At 41.8% G+C, this 23,496-nt stretch overlaps 2 protein-coding genes across 2 annotated transcripts in view; both read left to right on the top strand.

Annotated features, from left to right (window-relative positions):
• Positions 1-529: 529 nt before the first annotated feature.
• cab39l1 (calcium binding protein 39, like 1) lies at positions 530-7,728 on the top strand. Its single transcript, XM_062393690.1, has 9 exons — positions 530-872; positions 1,431-1,580; positions 1,678-1,842; positions 2,010-2,128; positions 2,991-3,159; positions 3,240-3,299; positions 3,383-3,448; positions 3,554-3,697; positions 4,067-7,728. Exons 2-9 carry the CDS (start codon positions 1,464-1,466, stop codon positions 4,256-4,258), a joined length of 1,032 nt encoding a protein of 343 aa, XP_062249674.1. The 5' UTR covers positions 530-872; positions 1,431-1,463; the 3' UTR covers positions 4,259-7,728.
• An 8,033-nt stretch (positions 7,729-15,761) lies between these two features.
• Positions 15,762-23,496, top strand: part of gpc3 (glypican 3) — a 111,790-nt gene continuing 104,055 nt past the window's right edge. The window contains exon 1 of the mRNA XM_062393773.1: positions 15,762-16,221. Within this exon, the coding sequence (XP_062249757.1) occupies positions 16,065-16,221 (157 nt within the window). The 5' untranslated portion in view covers positions 15,762-16,064. The remainder of the gene's footprint in view (positions 16,222-23,496) is intronic.

A 23,496-nucleotide genomic window follows, 5' to 3' on the forward strand; every position in this document is an offset into this window, starting at 1 on the left:
GGCCGTATCACCGAGCACTAAGCAAACCTATGGGATTATTGCTGTTCCTATTTTTGAGAATTGTGTTTGTGCACACTTGTGTCCACCCAAGTACACGCTTGTTGAAGAAGTTTATATATAACCAAGAGTGTCGACGTCTCTGAAGCTTTTGAAAAGGTTTATTAATTTCATACACCAACATATATAATGCATATTACTACTAAAACAGTTTTAAACAGCATTCATTGTATACGGGGTGATAATACGTCATTTAAAGCCGAGAACATTTCTGAACTCAAATTCTTTGCCTTTATCTTTTAGCGAGAACTCGGGTGCACTTGCTTTATGTTACAAGGCAGTCCGTTAGACGGAGCTTCTTTTGAAGTCCTCAATGTCTCCACCCGTACGAAAAGTAACCGAGCACTGAAACAAGCGCAACTACAGCGGAGAAGGCGTCCCCGCACATAATTATCTGGGGCTGCAGTGATAGGCTGAGACGAGTGTCAGTCTTTTTGTTGGGCGAACACATCCCGCCCAGTGTCCCGGAGCCGAGCTGCGGGTGGAGAGAGAGAGAGGCTCCACCAGAGGAGAACCTATGAGGACATCAGCCCAGAGACCCGCTCCTCACCGACACCAGGCAGCCAGCAAGTTAGGTGACAGTCGGTCACGAGTGGAGAGATTTTTCATGAAACATCTCAGCGATGAAGGTCGTCGGTTTGAGCCACTTGTAGCGTCGGCTCGCTCGGGTTAGACAGCCGGTGCTCCAGATAACGTGCCGGACGCTCACAGCGACGCTGCGGCGGGGAAAAGAAAGTGGAGACAACTTGCTAGCCTGCTAGCTAACCTTTAGCCACCGCCGAGCCTCCTTCAGCCCGAAAAGCACAGTTCACTCGGTGAGTGTGTGACAGCCGAAGCTCAATGTCCCGGCCGTGTGTTTCATGTTTGTGTTTTCCACGGGGCTCTCTGACTACATGCTGTCGTTAGTTTGCCGGCTTTATCGCTACAGCTAACTAGGTCACAAGCTAGCTGAAGTTTGCTGATGAACATCGCTGCGGGGTTGACATTTTCTTCTTGCCCCTGACATCATTGTTCCACTTAGAAAATCAGCGTTTTGACTCAACTGGGCTCATGTTCACTTCGAGAAACTAACCAAACTAAACCAGAGTTAACTAACAGTGGTAGAGTTACTTCAGCGCTTCGCCCTCGATGGTGACTCGTTTAAAGTTAGCTAAGTCGGCTAGCTATTTGCGCTGTTATACTCTTAACTGTTATTGTGTTTTTTACCTCGGAGTATCGAGTTACAGTCAGACAGGGCAGCTAACCTCCCTCTCGCTTTCTTCAGGTGAGACATTTCAGCCATTTCCTGAAGCAGAGAGGTACAGGAAGTGGAGCTGCATGTACTTGCACAGGATTAGTTTGCTGAAAGTGTGTTGTGTTTTATATTTCCACAGAGATTGTTGGGCTTGGTTCAACTCTCTTCAGCCATGCCTTTTCCCTTTGGTAAGACTCAGAAGAGTCCGGCCGAAAACGTGAGGAGTTTGAAGGAGAATGTGGCGTACTTGGAGAAACTGGACCCTGGAGACAGCAAAAAGTGTGAGAAGGTCAGCAATGATTTCTCCCCTCACTGTTTGACATCTGGATCTTGTTCTCAGCACTAGCTCGTGATCGCAGTCATTAACTATTTCCCCACGATCACAGGTTGCAGATGAGGTGTCTAAAAGCCTGGCCTCACTGAAGGAGGTGCTCTGTGGAACAGGTGACAAGGAGCCTCACACTGAAGCTGTGGCTCAGCTCGCACAGGAGCTGTACAACACCGACCTCCTCATCACCCTCATTGCCAACCTGCACAGGATTGACTTTGAGGTGCTTGTCTCTCTGCTCTGACTTTTTGTTTAACGACCAAAAAAATTAGTATTGATTTACTTTGTGCAGACACCAAATTGCCAGTAGGAGTGATAATGTCTCTACATAACATCATTAGCCAGTCAGCCATTCATCTGACTGACTCAGTCTTTCTGTTTTTTTCACAGAGGAAGAAGGATGTGGTTAATTTGTTCAGCAATATTGTCAGACGTCAGATTGGCACTCGCACACCCACGGTAGAGTACATCTCTACACACCCACAGATCCTCTTCATGCTTCTGAAAGGGTAAGTTCATCTATTCAGGCTACAGGAACTTGGGGAAGTCAAATGCTTTCATAATAGATTTATTATATTATAGATAGGTAATTCTACTCTTAAATAACTGGTAAATATCACAAGCAAATCCCTCAAATTATTATTTTGTTGCTGTGTTTTAGGCTTCAATTTGAGTGTTTTGTGCTAAAATAACTTTTCCTAAGCATGCCTCGTGATTTTCTACATTAGCCAGTATGTGTTTCAACAACTCCCAAAAGAACAAGCATGAACTTGTTGCATTCACATGTGGGTTACACATTTAGATGAAGAGAGTGATAGTTGAGTGCTGGTTATACAGCTTCTAAAAAGAAAAGAAAAAAAAACAGTTATCCCGCGTACTCAAAGAGCAACCTTGTTTAACGTTTACACTCCATTATGATGCGAGTGGCTGGTGTTTGTGGATCAAGGGCTCTCTTTGCAAATTTCCACCTGTGTCATGGATTTCCTCTGCACTGTTTTTACACCTTTTACCAAGAAATTCTCATTTATGAAGAGCAACATTCAGCTGGATTTCTTAACTTCAACTTCAAAGTCTGATATTTGATGTTCATGTGTTTGATGATTCTACCACTAATGTCCCATGTAGCTGCGAGGAGGATTGTCAATGTTAAGTCAGTTCTTTTCAGCCATATCAAAAATACATCGTGGAAAATAGGGCCTAAAAATAAATGTTGTAGTAGTGCTAAAAACTTAGCAGTGTTATGTGTTAAGAGTGGATTTTCCTACAAATGAGGCTGGTTAGTAGTGGTTTTCATTGGTGTTACATAGACAGTGTGTGCTGTATAACTCGCTTATTAGTTGACCTGGACATGACATGTATTTAACGACACAGCTACGAGAGTGCCGAGGTGGCTCTGAATTGTGGAATGATGTTGAGGGAGTGCCTGCGTCACGAGCCTTTGGCCCGGACGGTTCTCCTCTCCGAAGACTTCTACTGCTTCTTCCATTATGTCGACCTCTCCACCTTTGACATTGCCTCAGACGCTTTCGCCTCATTCAAGGTACACTGGCATACTGTCTGTCTAGAAAGTTTTCAACAGTTCTTATTTGATATCTAAGTCTCATATTTTTTTTCTCTCAGGATCTCCTTACTAGACACAAGATTATGTGCGCAGATTTTTTGGAGAACCAATACGACAGGGTGAGCTTTCTCCTGTGGATTTTTGATCTTTAATTGAAAGCAGGCTCATGATGTGCTTTAATGTACTTCAACATTTTCTTCAGGTTTTTACAGAGTACGAGAAGCTCCTGCATTCCGAAAACTATGTCACCAAACGACAGTCTTTGAAGGTGAAAGCTCCAGCGCTCTGTCAAATCACAATTACTGATGGGCTCTAATTTGAGCGGCAGATTCAACTGTTACTGACATGTTTTTAATGATGCGCTGTTTTCCAGCTCCTCGGGGAACTTCTCCTGGATCGACACAACTTCACTGTCATGACAAAGTACATCAGTCGGGCAGAGAACTTGAAGCTGATGATGAACTTGCTAAGAGACAACAGCCGAAATATCCAGTTTGAAGCGTTCCATGTCTTCAAGGTGTGAAAATAGAACACACACATTGTCAATTCATTGTTTAAACATTCAAGTTGAAAAGTCACATAGAATTTTCAATTAAAGAGTGATAGTTAAATTCATACAACATTGAAAGTTTATGGAGAAGTCTGGACTGATTAAGCCATTTTATTTTAAGATAGAACTTTTCAGACTGCTCGGTGAATTTGTATCTTCACCTGCTTAAATATGTAGCTATAAGAGTTCTTTTCATCTTGGCCAATGTTAGACTCCAGCCAGGGTCCTTTTACTATCAACCCCCCTCTGTCAAATAAAGGCAAAACAGTCATCAACATCATTTGAACAGAGAAACTTTTCGGATTGTTAGTTAACCTCATCTCTCTCCTTTCAAAGGTATTCGTTGCAAACCCCAACAAGACTCAGCCCGTGCTGGACATTCTGCTGAAGAACCAGACCAAACTGGTGGAGTTCCTGAGCCACTTCCAGACGGACCGATCCGAAGACGAGCAGTTCTGCGGCGAGAAGAACTATCTGATTAAGCAGATCCGGGACCTGAAGAGGCCCGCAGCGCCGGAGGAAGCATAAAAAGCTGTGTTGACGACTGCTCGGTCAGGTGGTAGATTGTAGAGGTAGTGGCTGGAGCTGCAGAGAGGCTGAGTGAGAGACATGCTTCATTAAGATTTAATATTAACTACAAAATATAGGAAAAAAAGAGTACAGATTACTTCCTTCACTTTCAGTTTTTTTTAGTGTGGATATGGAGGTGATTTCCATCCAGATACCTGAGTGGGCCAAGAACTGTTATTTAAACCATAGTGTTTTCATTTTCATCATAATGCATTTAATCTGTTTTAGTATCCTTGGACCTTAAACTGTTGCCCTTCCACATACACTGTAGCTGGCAGAGACTTTAGAATGACAGAAACGTCACCCCATGCACAACCAACATCTGCTCTGAGGTTCTCTTTAGTCTTCATCTTCAGAAACTATATTTTAGAGATTGAGGTAAATATATTATTTTTCTAATATGTCTCTTCTCTCTGGACATTGCTTAGCCTCACTAATCACAGCGGTTTGATTTGTTGCCTTATTGTGAAGCTGTTGTGTTGCACAGGGACCTGAATTATCCTTCACATGTGGATCATATTGGCCAGGTCAACACACAGTGATTTTTTTTTCGTGAGGGGGTTGAGAATTGTGTATTTCTTTGGCCTTTGGTCACATGTGTAAGGTTGCAAAAGTTTGAAATGATCCAGCTGTGCTGTACTTGCCAATGCGTTAGTTGGAACAGGAAGAGAAAATCCAAATCACAGAGGAATCAATTTATTGTGCTGCGTTTTTTTTTTTTAAGCTGTGTTCACTGAGGCTTGCATGACTGAAATAGAAGCACAGCATCAGATAATGCTGCAGGGTAGTAGCCATCCATTCAGCGCAAACATGTACAGCCAGGATATACAAATTGATCTCACTCAGAGCACTCCATTTCATCCTCACATGCTGAGCACAGATAGCAATAACTCATTTGAAACAATGATGTAAGAAATAATTCATTCATGTCTTTTGAAACTACTTTCCATTACGGTATAAGCACTGCTTAAAACAAGAAATAATATCGCAGTTTACACAGAGGCGCCGCATATTGGATGCATCATGCGTATGTTACATTGTGAATATATTATGTTCTTATCGGAGCATGATATTTAAAATAAGTCGACCTGTGAGACTTTGTACTAACATTGGTTGGAGATAATTTATCTTGATTAATTTAACAGATTTTCTATGACTAGAGTGGACTGTAGGAAATGGTTTCATTTAAAAATATTTATATTTGGCTTTAATGAAAAGTCTCATATCTCCCCATTTATTCAGTGTAACTCCATCTCTCCAACCATTATCTACACTACTGATCTCAGCTGTCATTGAGCGAGACGCGGGATACACCCTGGACAGATCACCATTGTATCCTAACCATTTGCCTCTCTCTTGTCCCCCGGTGTGTCATGTTTGACATCACAAAGACACTGACAGCTGAGGCGTATTCACCAGGGAGTCTCGTTTCCATCAATGCGGTTTGAAGCCGGAGCTGATAAAAAACCTGTGTCTACTGCGGAGTCATTTCACCCGGGAGTGAATGCTGATTATATCTATTCTCATTTCAGGAAAAGGCCTGATGTAAGTGGCGTTTGTGGGTTTTTAGACCACTGGAAAGGGGGCTGTAGAGGGAAACATCCATTCACAGCTACAGGCAATTTAGAGTCTTGAATTAATCTTATCCCCAATCTACATGTCTTTGGACTGTGGGAGGAGCCGTAGAAAAGGAATAACCCGCACAGTCCACTCAGAAAGACTCCAGCCGGCCATCAGGTTCAAACCCAGAAGCTTCTGGCTGTGACCGCTCTAAACACTGCAACAGCGTGTCGCCCCCACTTCAACACCAAAGAGCACAAAAAGAAAAGAGGGGGGCAGATACTGAAACACACAGAATTTTAATTATCATGTCCTTTTCCGATATGATTGTAATGACACATCGACACAAAAAACACTGTAACATAACTGTGATGCATCGGAGAGCACTTTCCTGTCAGAAGTTACCACATTGTCGAAAATAACCACATGCACTGTTAAAACATGAATGAGTTTGTTTTTGGATGATGAGCACTGAGGTCCTCACCAGATCAGTTCTACTTTTTAAAAAAGACACCTTGATATAGTTGCCTTACTTCTGCTGTTGTTACTAAAGTGGCATATTAGGGATTTGGAGACGTGTTGTCTGTGCACAGGTTTCCTAGTACATACCTCATTGGATTTGAGTTTGCAAATGCTGTGTTCTCTGCTCTTTCCTTCCTAGATGGGATATTTTATTTGACATTAAAAAAAAAAAAAACAGTGGGCTGTATGCATGCCTAATCTTGATATATATATATATACACGTACACATAATGTGTGTGTTAAAACTTGGACAGGGACTGCAACCTGGTTTTCACAATGGAAAACTAGATTTTTAAAAGTACTTAAATATTTCATTGTTTGGTGCCACACAAAACGTTAATTCATAATGAATTTCAGTGTGGTACCTTGTAATGAATGTTGCCTTATTTAAAGACATGTAATGGGTCGTCATGATCATGTAAAATTCCAGAACTCTTTAATTTGCATTGTCTTTTTCAACCAAAAGTCCACAAACAAAACATACATACATACAATACATCTCAAGTCCCGCATTTATGACCAGTTATTTCTCAGAACCACAAAGACACTTTTAAAGTGATCCTTCGGGTGGAATTACATTTTTCATTGAAATTAGTAAGGCTGCACTCAAAAAAGATTATCTGCTGTGATTAAGTTGCTTGTTAAAAACTGCACCAGAGAGTCAGATCCTTTTCAAGATTTGGAAAATAAGTACAGAAGTGTGATATGATTGTGGTACATAATTCATAAATACAAAGACTGAAGTCCTGGTCACTGTGCACGGTCATGTCACCAGTTAATGAAAGAAAGTTTGAAAGTGTGTTTGAGTTTCTAATAATATCCTGATTTGAGGCTTTGCTCTGCAATAAAATCAACATAATCAGGCTGATGTTTTACTTAATTGTCAACATTAATACTAATTGGTGTAGATATTGAATCAAACTTCCTTGAAATGTGAGTTTAGACTTGCCGTGCACTTTGTGAAGGACGTTCTACACGCAGACATCCCACCAGAGGGAGCAGTTGGCGTCAATTGGCACAATGCATTAATTGTACAAACAAAGTATTTCATGTTTTCTTTAACCCTACCTCTAATTATGAGTATATATAAATCACTGACAATATTATATAGACAACACAAATCCCTTAAGATCAATATTATGTATTTGATGATTTAAAATTCTCTGTTTAAAACATTTGTTGTGCTTTATTTTATCCTATTGCCTTATTTCTCCCCCCCCCCCCCCCCCCCCCTGTCCTTTTCCACACTCTGGATATATTCTCTTTATTTACCATGGGAGTGAATTATGTGTACATAACTTTATAAAGGGTAAAATTGTGAGCGCAATAAACTTTGTGGCAATTGATTTTTGTGTTGCTTCAATAGTTTGACACAAACATGGACTTGGAGTCAGGTGCAGCCACACAGTTGTTTTCTATTTACTATGTAGGTGTGTACAGACGGAGCTACACTACAATCTCCCTGAATCCTGTTCGTCTATTTGCACGTTAGACCGAGACAACTGACAGCTTCATCATTCCCATGGTGCGTGGAGATGTGGGACCTCGTGTCTTCTCCAGAATCAAGGATAAAACAAGTCGGGACAGATTAAGCCCGACACACAGCTTTCGAAACTACACAATAGCTGCTGCATCACACAATTACCAGTGTGAACATCACAGCTCCATCCAATTTTCAATCAAATCAGAGATCTTATTAGGACAATAACACTATCAACAATAACGCAATATATTTATCATCAATTGCAATATACCAAAGGTCAAATATACATGAATAAATATAATGCTTGTGCATTGTGTAAGCACAGTGAGGAGTTATTACACTTAATTGATCGCCCTTAGGTTTGTCAAATGTTTGTCATTCTCGGCTCATAAAGAGGAGTTAAAACCACAACCTTCAATTAGGAGAAAAAATTTTTACACTTTGCAGACATGATTTGACATTTATTATGATAAATATCTATATCGACAGAAATTAGTGTTCTTCAACTGTTATTTGGCCATATTGTCCAGCTCTTTGTTTAATCAGAGGTGAGAACACGTCTGTGGTACGTTTATCTGTACAAACATTTATATATGAGGAATATCTGTGTACTTTCAAGTAATAAACTATTACAGATATTTTAAATCACCACTTTGGTTTGGCTTTGGGAAAACAGTATCAGTCTCAATACACCTTTAACTGAGACATCCAGATAAAGTCCATACAAAAGCTGAGCTGTTGAGAAATAACTATTTCATGGCTGTTTGTCTGACCTTCAGCAGGATTAAGAAAAACTACTGGACCTATTTTATTCAAACTTGAACCAATTGCATTTAGTTCTGTGTTGCCACGGATCCAATATATCTATTGGCCATATTGACACTGTTTTAGACTTTTACAATTATTCAAATATGACAAAAAACACACAAACCCCTGAAAAACCTGAATGACCAAAAAGCTAAATAAATAAGTAGACAAATAGATAATGAATAATATAAAGGATATGATAATATAAGGGAAAAGGAAATAAAAGAAATAAGAAAAAAGTGGAGATTGAAGAGAGTTGGAAAAATAGAATTGCCTTTTATTGTAGAACTTGTTTCTTACTGAATGTTTCCGTTTCTCTTGCTTTAGAGAGGACGTGACATCACTGAGCCACTGGGTGTTGGAAGGAGCTGTAGTAGACTTCTAGTGAAGAGGAAGAATGTGGTGTCTATAGGAATTATTTAGGTGAAAGGTAGCATTTCTAAACGCTTGTGATAAACTTAGATGGGATGTTTTGTTTTCTTTTACATATTCACCACATTTCCCAGGGAACTATTCCTGTATCGTGATTTAAAAAAAAGATGGGGCACTTTTAAACCAATTTATAATAAAATGTCTTATCTCAATTTATTCGCTAAATTATATGTCATGGTTTTGTTTCAGGGTGCCATTTTTATTTCTTTGTGTCTCCTACTTTGAACATCGCTTAACACCTTTTACCTGTGGTTCTCACTACTGAATTGTTGAATATATGCCATATTTCTTAATGAGCATACCATACATTCAAACATAATTTGTGTGTGAAAATTGAGTTGAAATTGAGGGGCCTTTTGACGGAGGTATGCGATCGCTGTGTGTATCTGCTAGATGACAGGAGAGGAAAGAAACAAAGATCTCTGTTCAGTTTCACCAAATCATTTCAAACACTGTCTGGACTCTCCTCCTCCGGCTGCAGCTTTTAATGAAGTGTACCAGCACTCCAGGGTCACTGTGGCCGAGTCCTCACAAACCATCAAGAGTAATTCAGAGGATTTTCTCTTTGTCTCTGTTTTGTGTGTTAAGTGAACAGAAGCTCATATTTGACCTCATTCTTCACTACTCCTCTGACATGTTTTATTCTTCAATGAAAGATAGGCGATAAGAATAATCGTTAGCTGCAGCCCCTCTGTGACCTTTTGTTTCTCTGCAAAATGTTGAAAATCCACTACACATTCTAGATCTGCTCTTCAGGCAGTTATACGATATAGCAGCAGTGTATTGGGTCAATATTGCCTGTTGCTGTGCTATTTATAGTGTAAACAACGACTGAGAGGAACTTTTCTGGTAGAGGTTGAATCGTAGCTTCACTTCCAGATCATCCATCTGATCTAAGTCATCACTGTTTGCCTCTTAGAAGTGGAATTTGTTTGTTGATATTTGTAGCAGGGAGTGTGAAGCAGTCATGTCCGTCCAGCTCAAAACACTGGGACACATTCCATCCTACCAGGAGGTGTCCTCCACGATGAGGCCTGTTCATTAGGCTGGCAGGCTGATGTCTCTGTGGAGCGCAATTACAACAGATTGAAAATATACAATCTGTATGTGTGTACAAAACATAAATCTTATCTGTTACATATACGTGTGTGTGTTTGTGTGTGTGTTGGGTTTGAGGGCAAAGACTTGCTTTTTAGGGTTAGAGTAAGAGACTATAGGGAATGAGTTATGCCAATGAGGGTCCTCACTAAGATAGAATCCACACCCATCCACACAAACACACCTTCGTGTTCCTGTGACTTCAGAGAATATTACATTGATACCTAACTACCTAACACTGACCCTTAAACTCACTTTTTCCTAAATAAATCTAAATGTAACCACGAACGAATCCTAAACCTAATTGAAATCTAACTTGACCTTAACAAAGCTAAATCAAAAACTTAACCTAATCCTAAACCTAATTTAAATCTTATCCTAACCTTAACCCAATCTGAACATTTACAATAGCATAATCCAATCCCCTAACCCAAACAAATCTAAACCTTATACAAACTTAACAATAACCTAATCCTAACCTTAATCTAAATTTAAATCTAAAGCTAACACAAACTGAAACCTAATCCTTACCTTAATTTAAATCTAAACCTAACCTTCACCATAAATAACAACTAACCTTAACCTAAACTAAAACATAACCTCACAACAGACACTAACCTGAACATGATTGTAACCATAAAAACAACTCTCAACCAGCCCTAGAGAGTTGTGAGGACTGGCCCAAAACTCCTCAGCTTCATAAAACGCGTCACTGGGTATGGACTGGTCTCAAGTACACACACACACACACACTGGTCATAATGCACAGTGATCTTCCACTGACTAACCCATGTGTGTTTGGATGGGCTGTAAATACCAGGCCACAACGAACCCGGCTCTTTCTCTTCTATCAGCGGCTTCTCACCACACATCAACCATGGCCTGTACTGGCTGAGATGAATCAGTCGGGATGGGCAGCTGCAATTTCTCTTCCCTTAAAAACTGCAGCCAATCAGAGCAGCGGCAGCCGCAGAGAAAAGGCAGCATGGGAAACTGGGTTAAAGTTCACTGAGGAAAAGAAGGCAACGCTGCAGCCCGTTCCCACAGAGCCACTGCCGAGGGCCGCCGTGCGCCATCAACAAACCCTGTGCGTCTCTCTGCTCTGCGTCCATGGCCAGAATCTGCGCACTAAGTCCACTGTTGCAACAACAACGTTGCGGATTATTTGTGTGCACATGCGGCTGGAGGGTGGAGGGACGTGCTCCTGCAGACGGAGCAGAGCAGAAGGCTATGTGGGGGCAGGGTTTACAGGGGTTACAGGTCACAAGCCTCCTGGGTTTTTTTTGGCCAGCAGCACGGCGCTGAATGGAGATGGGTTAAATACAAAACAACTCCCCCCACTCAGTCTGGGTTAATGTCGGGAGTTTGCAGAAGTTATTATTTTTATTCCAGGGATGATGCGCTGCTCCGGAGGGGGAATGGTTTCAATTGTGGTGGTGCCAGAGTGCGGAGGGGATGCCATGTTTGTGAGAGGATTTGAGGACTATATCCGCAAAGATGAGTGCGTCGCTCGTGCGCGCCTCTCCCCACCCCCACAAAGAGAAAAAACAACACACAAAAAAGAAAGGATGCTCTCACAATTACATGCATGACAAAACTTTTTGTGCAAAGAGGAGGGCTGCAGAGGAGGCAACATCTGCGGAGAGAGGTACGCTGCAATACTGGGACCTTTCTGCAGACACACTCACTCACATACACACACACACACACACACACACACACACACACACACACATATATATATATATGTTATAGTAGATGAAGCCTATATGTGACTCAGTCACTTGGATGAACGTCAACACTCTCCAAAGGTAGGCTGCAGCTTTTCCTGCCGATTCTTTTACAGATGAGTTTGATGATTATTGTGCGTAAAGATAAGGATTAAGATTGGAGAACTTTTCATGAGCTAAAAATGCTTCTTTTTGTTCTTTTGATGAGCCTTTGATCTGCTGCTTTGTTTGAGGAAATATGAAGCATGTGCTCAAGTCAACCCTGTGCTAAATCTGAATTGATATAAAGCTTTAGTTCGTTAGTTTTATTGTAAGTTAAGTGGTTGTCGTTAGTCACACTTAACGCATCTTGTATTTTGGTGGTTCCAGTGGTTAGATTAGTTGTGTTAACGCTGCAGAGCTGAGGTCTTTGTTGTGTGTGTGTGTGTGTATGTTGGCACATTAACTTCGTCCATGTGTTTGGAATAATGCGTAAAAGACACCCGGCTTCACCCAGCCTCCGCTCACCAGCCACAGTGTTTGTGCTCGTTACGTAACAGAATAAAAGCGGATGTGATCGTCATTGAGACGCATTTTTTAATTGACGCGCTCTTCATCACATTATATGACGCACGTTGGCGCCACTTTGTTACACGAGCCACACACCACGCGCTCAGAGCCGCCTCACACATCCTGGTTAAACCTCGCTCAGTCTCCACACTGCAAATACAAACCCGCGATTAAGATCATGGTGGATGAGAAGAAATGATAATGATTAGTGAGTTTTGATTCAGATGATTTGAAATGAAATGAATTTCTGATCAGAAAATGGAGTCTCGTGGGTTTCCTCCCCTCCGTTGGTGTTTGCAGTGTCTCCACACACTGAGATTTACTGCTCTCACACACACAATGAGGGTTTTTAATAGAATTTCTTTACACTACAGAGAGTTAATAGTCAGTAATAACACATTTCGAGGGAATTTAACAGTTTAGTCTCTTAAAACTGAGATGAAAACTTTCAATGATTCAAAAAGTAACAGTAAAAGTACTTGTACTCAAGTAGGCTATATTGTTAAGTACTTCTTAACGTGACTAATTCAATTTTAAGTTCTTGTACAGCCTGATTCTTTCAGAATAAATGCAGGATTTACTCAACTCTATTCATTTATTTTTACATTAATAGACTTTACTGATTGAGATTTTACCTTTGTGGTAATAATATGTATTAATATGATGCTTTGTTCAAGATTAATTACACAGTATATATATATATATTAGCTCCAGCTACAACATGTTCCAATGTTAATACCTCCCTAATGATAAAGTAATTTAGATTAAGTTTAAATACATTCTTCTGATAGTGCTTCTGTACTTTCACACAAGTACAAATGTTAGTAGTCAGTATTTGTTACATAGTTTTATTAATACCTTTTTAGAATATCTTTGCATTACCTCTTTATTTATTTCCACATCTTTGATGGAATGATTTTATTATATCTGATCATTACAAAGGAAAAAATCAGCCACTTTAGCTGAACTCATTTTACTTCCTGTTTTTTTTTTATTTGATCAACATCTGTGAATGTAGGTTTTGTTTAGGTTTATCTTACATCACATTGTGTTTTTTATGACTTTTCCTCTCAGCATAAAAACACCTTCCTACTGCTGGAGCTTACAAAGCATTTAGATAATCTCCAATAGTTAGTTATCGGATGGAATTTAACATTGTATTCATTCGTCACTAAAATTTGATCTTGTTGTTGTTTCAGATTAACCTGACCTGCAGCAGTTGGAAGTGCTCCACTACATCAGCCCCCCCCCCCCCCCCCCCCCTGCCTCTCATGGTCCTCCAGCTAAGGTGCATCTAGTGTAGTTAGTGAACTACTTAAATATCTACTGCGCTAGTTGCTCCTTCTGGCTGGAGGGCCTGTCGTTCACGCTCCGTGATGTTTTTCACTTCACTTTTCCCTGCAGGGTAGACGTGATGAAACACCTCACGTCTTTCTTTAAAGAGCCTGAATATATTTCAGCTCTCTAAAAGTGTTCCTATTAGCCGGAGTCTGCATGTCACAGCTTTTGTTTCAAGGGATAATTTTAAGATATCTTCACTGACAAATATCAGACAGCTATAATACAGAGCATATATTTATATGTTATTATGGGTTATTTTCAGTATTTATTCATTGTTTAGTCTCAGAAAAATAAGTAAAACAGTGAAAGATGTTCATCCAAAGTTGCAAGAGCTCCGGGGTTACCTGGTTTTCTGATTATTCTCTATGTGTATGTGAAATTTTCAGTAAACAGACATTTTCAGTTTAAAATTATTAAACGAGCCCATAAACTGTAATTAGGCTGGAAACAGCCAAAAGAAAATCTATTTTCCTTTATACTTCATCTCAATGAAGACACATTTTCTAATTGTGTAAAAAAACCTGAAACTAATCTAGTCATAGTTTTCGATTCTGATTTCTCTGCCTAGTTGAGACAACAAGGGCACTGATGGAAAAATTCCCAGTCAACATTTGAATATGTCGTGTTGCATAAACAGGAAGTTGAACAAACTGCTGTCAACTGGTTTGCCTACATCTCTGAGCCTGTTTGTGCTCAGGTGTTTCCCCTCTCACACGTCCCCTGTGACGCACAGCTTCTCCAGCCTCTTGAAGCTGAACGCGTTGTCGGCCTGGCAGTTCAAAAGTGCTCACAGTGCAGGTAGTGTACACAGTCATCTACTGCAGTTTGTGCACTTCAGGTACTGCCTGCCACTTCCTCCACGCCTCACACTGATATCACAGCACGTGAACTGACTTGGAGGTTTACAGCGAGTTTTGTTGGTTTGCCCTCAGCTTCTGTCAGCCTCTGCTGTGCAAATCCATGCAAAGCTCTCTGTTCCCCTCTCAAACACACACACACACACACACACACACAGTCAGAAAGAAGAGATGCACCGCTTTTTGTCTTCTGTTCCGAGCTTTGATGAACTCTTGAAAGTCTGAAAAATCTCAGTCCCAGCAGGCACCAGAGAGCAGCTGCTGTGTAGTCATTTTTGACTCAACAGGCAAATCCTAACATTACGTCTCTTTTGACACTGCTGTTGTGTCTCGCTGTTTACGGGTGGATGACTCCGCAATTTCAAGACTTGACAAGATGAAAAGAAATTGCACAGTATCCATCTGCAATCCGCCAGATGTTGTGAACAGCTACACATTTTATTAGAAAGTGGTATTTGAGATATTTGGAGGAAATGAAAACAAGAGATTTGCTTCTTTTGACTCAGTGAACCTTTGTGCCAGTCTGCACAGAGGATGGGTTTCTCAGGTCCTCTGTGCTGGCTGACACGGAGACTGGACACTAGATGGCACCATTTCAACTTTAATGGAAGGGGAAGTAAAATCGCTGTCCACTCGAGATATAAAAAAGCCAACATATTAGTGTAAAATAGATTGCCACCAGATAAATGTAGCAGAGTGAGATTTATGTAATTATTATCAATAAAATGAGTGTGAATCACTTTTTCTTTGGTCTGTCCACCTCTGTGAACGTGCCACATGTTTTCTGTTCACTTCCATGCGCCTGAATAATAAAAGCTCATCTCCAGCTCATTTACTGTGTGAGTGTCACTTTCATTGTAATGCATGTGCACCTCCATAGTCATATGTAACCACTGTTCCGTAATTGCATCCTACAACACACAGGGCCATCCATCTAACACGACAGCAGCCCTATCCTTACATCACCACTCCTGCAGCCTCACAGCACCAGTGTATCAGCTCCCATCACTACTATTATCACACGAGAGCGCACATCCCTTCATGCGCGCAGGTTCTCGACGTGGCGCGCGTTTTTCTTCTGGTGAGCGCGCTCACAAGGCTTTGCGCTCGTTCGTGTGCGCAGCTACAGCCGAGAGGGGTGATGCACGTGAAGAGGGACTCTTAAGTTGTTGTAGTCGGGGTATCGCTTCACGAAGAGGCGCAGCTCTCCGGTTGGACGCACGGGCGCACGGGGGAGAAACTAAACACCCAGCGGAAGGATGCTGAGCGGAGCGGATCCAGGAGCTGCAGCCTCACCTCGTCAACTCAACACGGCTCCGTCCTCCTGTAACTTTTAACGCACTGAAGTTGATCCAGCTCTCTGTCGCTCTCTGCTCGCCTCTGCCATGGCTGCTTCGTCAGCCCGCGGTGCTCTCTTTCTGTGCGCCTTCCTCCAGCTGTTCTCCCTGCCCGGCGGACAGGTGCCAAACTGCCAGGAAGTGCGCACCGTGTTCCAGTCCCTCCACCCGGGCTCCAAATGGGTCCCCGAAACCCCAGTGTCAGGTAATTTATCATTAAAACGTCCATCTTCGATCCATCTCCATGCTTTACGCACAGAACGCCTGGCAACCGCATCCTCTTCCTGTGATTCCCTTACCTCTGCATTTCCAGCTCTGCCTCTAAACCCTCAAATCAAACTCCAGTGTTCCAGCTTCAGGGACATGACCAATGCAACACTTCTCGAGCTTTGTTTCTCTCTAGAAGGCTGCTGACCTCTCCATGTTTCAGTGCTGAGAGTCAACCCACACACACCCTCCATCCCTCTGACTGAACATTTAACCAACGTGCTCCGAAAAATCCAGTGGTTACAATAAGTGTTTCCCAAAATTTCAGGTTGAATTATAAAAAAAAAAAAAAAACAGCTCACAGAGTCTTTCTATTGTTCCATGCAAGGAGCCTCAAGTGACCCAGCTTTGATTGGGTCACCTGAGGTATTTGCTGTGTGGGGTTTAATCTTTCTTTTGGATTCACACACACACACACACAAATCTTTTTTTCTTTATGAGTTGATTTATAGTCGTGTGACAGGCTGGTCTCTTGGCAGCTTCTCCACAGCCACACTGTCACAGAGTATAGATTAACTGTGTGATATGAGTTGTGTCCACCCCTGATAACAGTTTTGTCAAAGATGCAATTATCCCAGCAGGATAATTATTGTTCCCTGGAGCTCAAATGCCACTGACTGTGTTTGAGATGAGGAGGAGACGTGTCAAAGTGAATTAAGATGAAATAATTATAATAAAGCATTGAGGTACAGAGGAGCGGCGCCGGCCTGTTTTGCAGGACGCAGGATGTTGGTGCACTGCTGGAGCCTGTTGCATGCTCTCTTTTCCAGTCTGTGAGGGGAGACCCTTCTCATGGGGCTGAATCACAGCCTGCTCTAAATGTTAATTGGGTGTTTTAGTGTCATGTCAGCACCAGGGGAAGTGCTCCAGGTGAACTGTTTTCTCTCCATTCTCTGTGCAGACAACATGCCAAGGGTGACAACTAAACACAACATGCTTCAAATCACAACGCGGGGGAGGTGTGCGTTGCACTTTGAAGCATGTTTTGGTCACGCTCCCACCGCCACATGTTCATCTACCATCTGTGGGTGCAGGCAGCTCCAACCACTGAGCCCCACGTTCCTCCATGCATCCATCTTTAGTCACACACCCTCCACCTTAAGGCCATCAGGCTTTTTATCTGCCACGCAGCCCGGGGGGGGGGGGGGGGGGATATATAACCTACCCCAGTCCTGTCCTCCTTCACTGGACACTACACACACACAAACACACACACGCACGCACGCACACGCACACACACGCACGCACACAGACACACATACACACACGCACACACACACACGCACAAACACCATTACTTACACTGCAAATCAATTCACCAGTGTGCCAGAGGACATTCATCTTGGCGGGTTAAGGGATAGTTTGGTCAACACGCGCCCATTATTCCACTGGATGCTGAGTTGCAGAATATTATTGGGTTTTGTTATAGGAACTTGTTGTACATTAAGTTCATCGTGATAAAGCACTGGATTCATACATGAACAGTCAATACAGGATGTCTGGATTACTCTGCAACACATCCTTTAATGCTAATGTTGTGTTTGGGCTCCTTCCGGCCGCCAGTAACAACTTAAATAGCATAATTTAAGATTTATCAGTTTGATTCATGATGTTAATTCCTAATGTTATTAAAATGATGCACAGACAACCACTGCTCTAAATGGGTAAACACAAAGTTTTTGTTTTGTGTATTCTGTATTTGTGATTGGTGTTGACAGAACCTGTTAACACATCAGAATAGAGCAGCGCTATCAGGGTTTAAAACAGCTTTGTCCTTAAGGAGTCAGGGCGTCACAACTCTTTGGGGTCTAACTGACCTTAAAAATAACTGTTTGTCAAAAGGAACATACCACTGTTCATGCAGAGAAGCTAAAACATGAATTGTAGATTTTGTTAAATGAGAACTATGCTTAATGAGGATTTCTGTATTTTGTCACCTTCGTCGAACGCACACTCTCCATTTCTGTAAAAGCAGAGTTTTTATTTTACTTATTTATATTTCCACAAGTTGTTTCAATAAGACGACAACAAAAGAGAACAGACAATCAAAGAATATATTTCCAATGTTCAGTTACTGTTAATTTTATTACACAATGAATCCACAAAACTAAGAAAAGTAAAAGTCAATACCCATAATGGAATCATGTTAGAGGCCCATTTACAAACAGGCTATGTTAATGTATATTTATAAGGAATTCCCATTTGTCCCATTGAGTCTCAAAAATTAAAACATGTTCGTCATCAGATATGATTCATCAAGGATTCTAATTGTACCTGGAACATGCAAAGGACACAGGCTCACATGATCAAGAGCCCATATGAACATTGAAGTTATAAAGATCTTTTCCTAGCCACCAGCCTTTTCAGCAGAATATTCTCTCTTTGTGCTTCTGCCCCTTTTCTGCAGCTCAACTAGCAAACACTCTCCTGGAAAACACAAAGAGGCAGTTTCTCTTAAAAAAAGATAAAAAAAATAAATTATAAAAAACTTCTAAAGCCTCATTTTAGCTTTAGATCTACTTTCAAATAGATTTTTTTTTTTGCACAGAACAAGGAAGTGGAAGTGTATCACAGAGGAAGGATCTTTAAACGGCCAGTCTGAACAGGTGGAACGATTATTGTGAGACCGACTTCAAAAATGATGAATCTATCCTTTAAACCTGCGAGAGAGAAAAACACACTCCCTTCATGTGCGCGCTATTAGCACTTGGAGTAAAATAATACAGAAATGAAACAAATTAAACTGAAGCCTCATGGTCCCGGAGAGATCTCAGGACCTCCCTTTATGAACCACTGCAGTAAAACAGAAATGGGATGCGTTTCAGGACTCGGAGCCAAACCAAAGCACAGTGAGCAGAGAGCAGCGGAAAGATATTCCACTGATTTAACAGCAAAGTAAGGATTTGGATTTGCATGGGGAAAATGTCCTGCAGTGCGGGGCTGTTGTGTGGCCTTGGCTGCCTCAAGACGTAATTTATAAAGTCAATTTGTGAAGTCTCATCACTACGGCACCGATATTCCTGATCCAATAATGTGTTAATCCAGAGAATGATGAAAATCTGTTGTTCCTTTGATGGAGTGGAGGGTTCTCTCATGTATAAAACCATTATGGATCATTTTCAGATGTAAAATTAGAAGGAAACCGCCTTTAAAAAAATAAGCAAAGACTAGAGCAACATTTGACAAATATAATTTTTATGTCGCACAGCTATTAAGTGTCTGTTTTCCTCTTCTCAGTGTGTCATCGGCATTCTCTCGGGACCCAGCATGGGGGTCCCAACCTCCACTGGCATAATGCAATATTGATTCATTTTCAGCGTGTCTAACACCGAACGTTACATCATCCACAAATAATCATATTTACTGCTTTCACTCCGCCTACAACGCATGATAATGTATTCATTTTTTGTGGGTTATTTTTCAGTGTCAGTCTACACATACGAGGGGAAAAAGTAGATACAGCAAAGAAGATCTTTCATTATTTTCTAACGCTCGCACAGTCACAAGCTATTTCTAAATAAATAATATATTTCATTTCTTTTCCACTGCAAAACACTGCTGCCTTAAAAATGATGGCACATATCAAACTCTTCGGACACAATCCCATTATTCTATAGCTTTTTTTAAATATCCAGTGGGGACACCGTCTTGATATTTTACAGTATTTAAACTCTCTATACATTTGTTCCAAATGAATATCCTTAACGAGACAGAGTTACGGGCCAATGCTTGTACAGTAGGTAGGATTTCAATAACTCCATACTTCTATCTGGAGCTGACTGTCTTTCACAAAGCATGAAATATGCTCACTCTTATATTTGGGACATTTTTGTGTGTGTGTTATTTCTTTTTTGGCCAGGCCTCATCCATAATATAATCCTTGTCATTAATTAATGCAGAATAAGTTGGAGGTTTTCAGTCTCAGTCTCGTCCTCTGTAATTATTCCGAACTTTGTGCTCGCACAGAATTTGGCATGTTAATGCGGAACAGAGGGCTTGTCGCGCATGTAACACGAGTTCCTCATCCGGGCATACGGCAAATGAAAGATTGATGAAATTAAATTTAGAGGATGGCTAGCTGTGATTTGAATGGGGAAGTATCACTTTCACTGTGTGTGTGTGTGTGTGTGTGTGTGTGTGTGTGTGTGTAGCCTGTATTGATATGGAGTATTGTGTGGGGGAGGTAGCTGATTCAGGGAGATGTCCTCAGGACGGCAGGACAGACTTCTAATAATGCTGCATGTGGTGCCAGAGGGCAAACACACACACACACACACTCACACACACTCACACACAAGCTCAAGTTTTTCTTTGCTTTCCTGCAGCATGATTCAAAAGAAGCAAGAGCAGAGAAACAACATCAGAGCAGCGATATGAGAAATCAAAACCGAACACAGCTGTAGGAGGTGTAGCACCACTCATGTCTTTGTAGTGGTTAGTGTGCTGCTGCTGCCGTGGGTGGTGGTAGTGTCTGAAGGTGAAACGGAGGCTGCGGTGTCAGTTCACAACACCGAGTCGTCATGTAGCGTGCAAACGGGCAGAGCCGAGCACGGGCAGAGCCGAGCACTTACCCCGGGACATGAGTGTGAGAGCGTCTTAATCAGAGTCAGCAGCGGTTAGAGAGCGGAGGACGCGGTGGAGCTCTGACAGGAGCAGCTGACCTGACTGGCAGCATCTGATTCACTCTAAATAGAAAAGCATACGGTGTAAGCTGCCACTTCATTTTCAACAGAAAATACTCATCAGTTCTCCTACAGCTTCGTTCAGATATGCAATGAACTCCAGATTATCTCCTGAAATTATCAAGCGGGGCTGCATGTGGCAACGCAAATGTCTGAGTCAGAGGTTCCGGAGTTTTTCTGGACAACCCCAAACTCTAGATAAGACAACAGGGTCAGTGGGGTTCTGCAAGGCTGGGTGTCATGTGATAGGAGCCCGACGAATCAGCTAAGACTTGGTTGTGACCAAAAGATCCAATCAGGAAGCGGTTGTGAGCGTCTACGTCATTGTTTCCGAACGTCTCTGTTTCCGCCCATCCAGAAAAAAATACACCCCTGGAGTTTTCAAAATAAAACAAGGCCAGCAGCCTTTTTCCAAACTTCTCAGGTTTAGCGGCTCTAAAATGTTGGGGTAGTGTGGATGCTGGTCGTTTCCCTAGCAGAAAACAACGTAGAGTGGATATAGCGAAACCGGCAATGGACTCAAAACTGAAAAAAAACATAACAAAAAGAAGAGGAGCCATTCAAGTCAAGTTAGAAAGATACTGACATTTGAGATCTTTTTGTGATAATGGGTGAAGATGCGGTTGATGTAGTGTAGATAAACATGTGAGCTCAGCAGTGGAATTCATACGTTACATCCTGCCTCATGTATGCTGCTCCACCCCCTCACCTGAGTGTTCTTGATAACATCCTGTGGCTACTAATGTGTCTGACCCAGAGAATCTCCTGCTGTTTTCTTCATACGAGAAAAGCAGACGTCTGACCCTCAGTCCTGACCCCATCGCCCGGACATCTTCCGGACGTCATGTATGAAAGCGGCTTGCGAGTGTGTTTTCCACTGTGAGCTGTGTAGTTTGATATTTCTTGGAAGGATGCTAAAAGGAAGGGTTCAGGGGATGTGGAGTTCTCTGCAGTAATTAGCTGCAGGGTCAGGTCGCCCAGGCTTGTTGTTCATCATGAAAACACTGAACCACAAAGACCTGTTGTGTAAATGACAACAGACACAACCGATAGGTGGATCAGTGGGACCTGTGGCAACAGCTCCCTTGTCTAATTAAACGCCGAGTTGTGTTGTGTTTATTCAGCTTTTCCTTTTCTGAAAAATCCATCACCCCCTCTTTAATGAAGGGCTCCTGTGTTTAGTGAAAAAAAGACTCTTTCACATTCATGCTTCCAGCTTTCAAATTATTGCTTCATCAAACGATTTAAAGTAGAGCAGCGCGCAGAGCACTAAAAATACTTAAAACGATTGTAATCCCCAGTAGCTAATGGTATTATTATTCCTTGGGTGGGTTGTAAATTGCACTATCGTCATTTCATTTATTGTCTCTGCAAAGTGACACTGGCTTCTTTTGCCCCGGAGAGGAAGCCATGCATTCCCACACGCTTCCACTTGACACTGGTAGCTGATGTATAATTTATGCTCATAATGAAGAGCTTTTAACATATTCTATATCTTAATACAACTTGTTTTTTCCCCCCCCATGGTCTCCAAAATTAAACTTGCATGGAGATATTCTTCTAATTGGCGCGGGGGAAACTTGGAGATACATACTGTGTTGGTGGCTCCCCCCACCCCCCGGCGTGGTGTCCCTGAGCTTGTTAAAGATGTAAGGAGTGGGACTCCTCTGGTCGTGCACAGGACTGTTTGAGCCCCTTGCTCGAGATCTCACCCCTATGGCATTTAAACTGAAACTTTCTATCTGAAAAGAAGTGGCCGAAAGGATTGTCAGATAAGGCGGCGACAAAGTGAAGGGCGATCAATGTGCTCTCTTTAAAAGCCACTCAAAGACCTTGACACACGTGGAAAACAGCGGCCGTGCTGCATGTTGAATTGTCCGGCTCACCATTTCAGTATTGACTGAAAACACGTCTAATAATTTCAACGTGTCACCTTGAGCACAAGCTTGTGTGCTCGGGAAATTTACATGTAAATTGCTCTGAGCTCTCACCTTGTCTTTCTTCATTTGGTTTGAGGGAATTGGCCATCAGGACACAATCGACTAATTAACCGATAACACACTGAGAGACCGCTGCTCTCTGAAGAGCCTGATGGCCATTTAGGCTCAAGGGAGGTGAGCTGAAACAAACTCGGAGCAAAACTGTGCACAGATGACAAGGAATACAAAAAAGTAAGGGGAGGAGAAAGAGAACTGAGCCAAAAGCACAAATAAAAAGAAAAGCAAGAAGCTTATTCCCAAGGGATCTGTCAGTCAAGAAGAAGGCTTTATTTAGACGGCATGATTTTATTATTTGTGAGGCTCAGCGGGGAATCGTTTCCACAGCTGAATCGCTCACTTATTCTCCACGCGCTGGAACTTCTGTAATGAAACGCATTTATCATCTGCAAAACGACAAAAGTGCAGATGAAACTGTCTGTTTGTGCTGACGATAATTGCTAAATCCCTGCCTCGTCTCACCTAAGGAGCTATTGACAGCTTAATAATTTTTGCCCCGGCAGTCTGAAATTAACTTGATCTTATCTGTCAGGA

Source organism: Platichthys flesus, chromosome 8, assembly GCF_949316205.1.
Source record: "Platichthys flesus chromosome 8, fPlaFle2.1, whole genome shotgun sequence".
Taxonomy (NCBI): Eukaryota; Metazoa; Chordata; class Actinopteri; order Pleuronectiformes; family Pleuronectidae; genus Platichthys; species Platichthys flesus.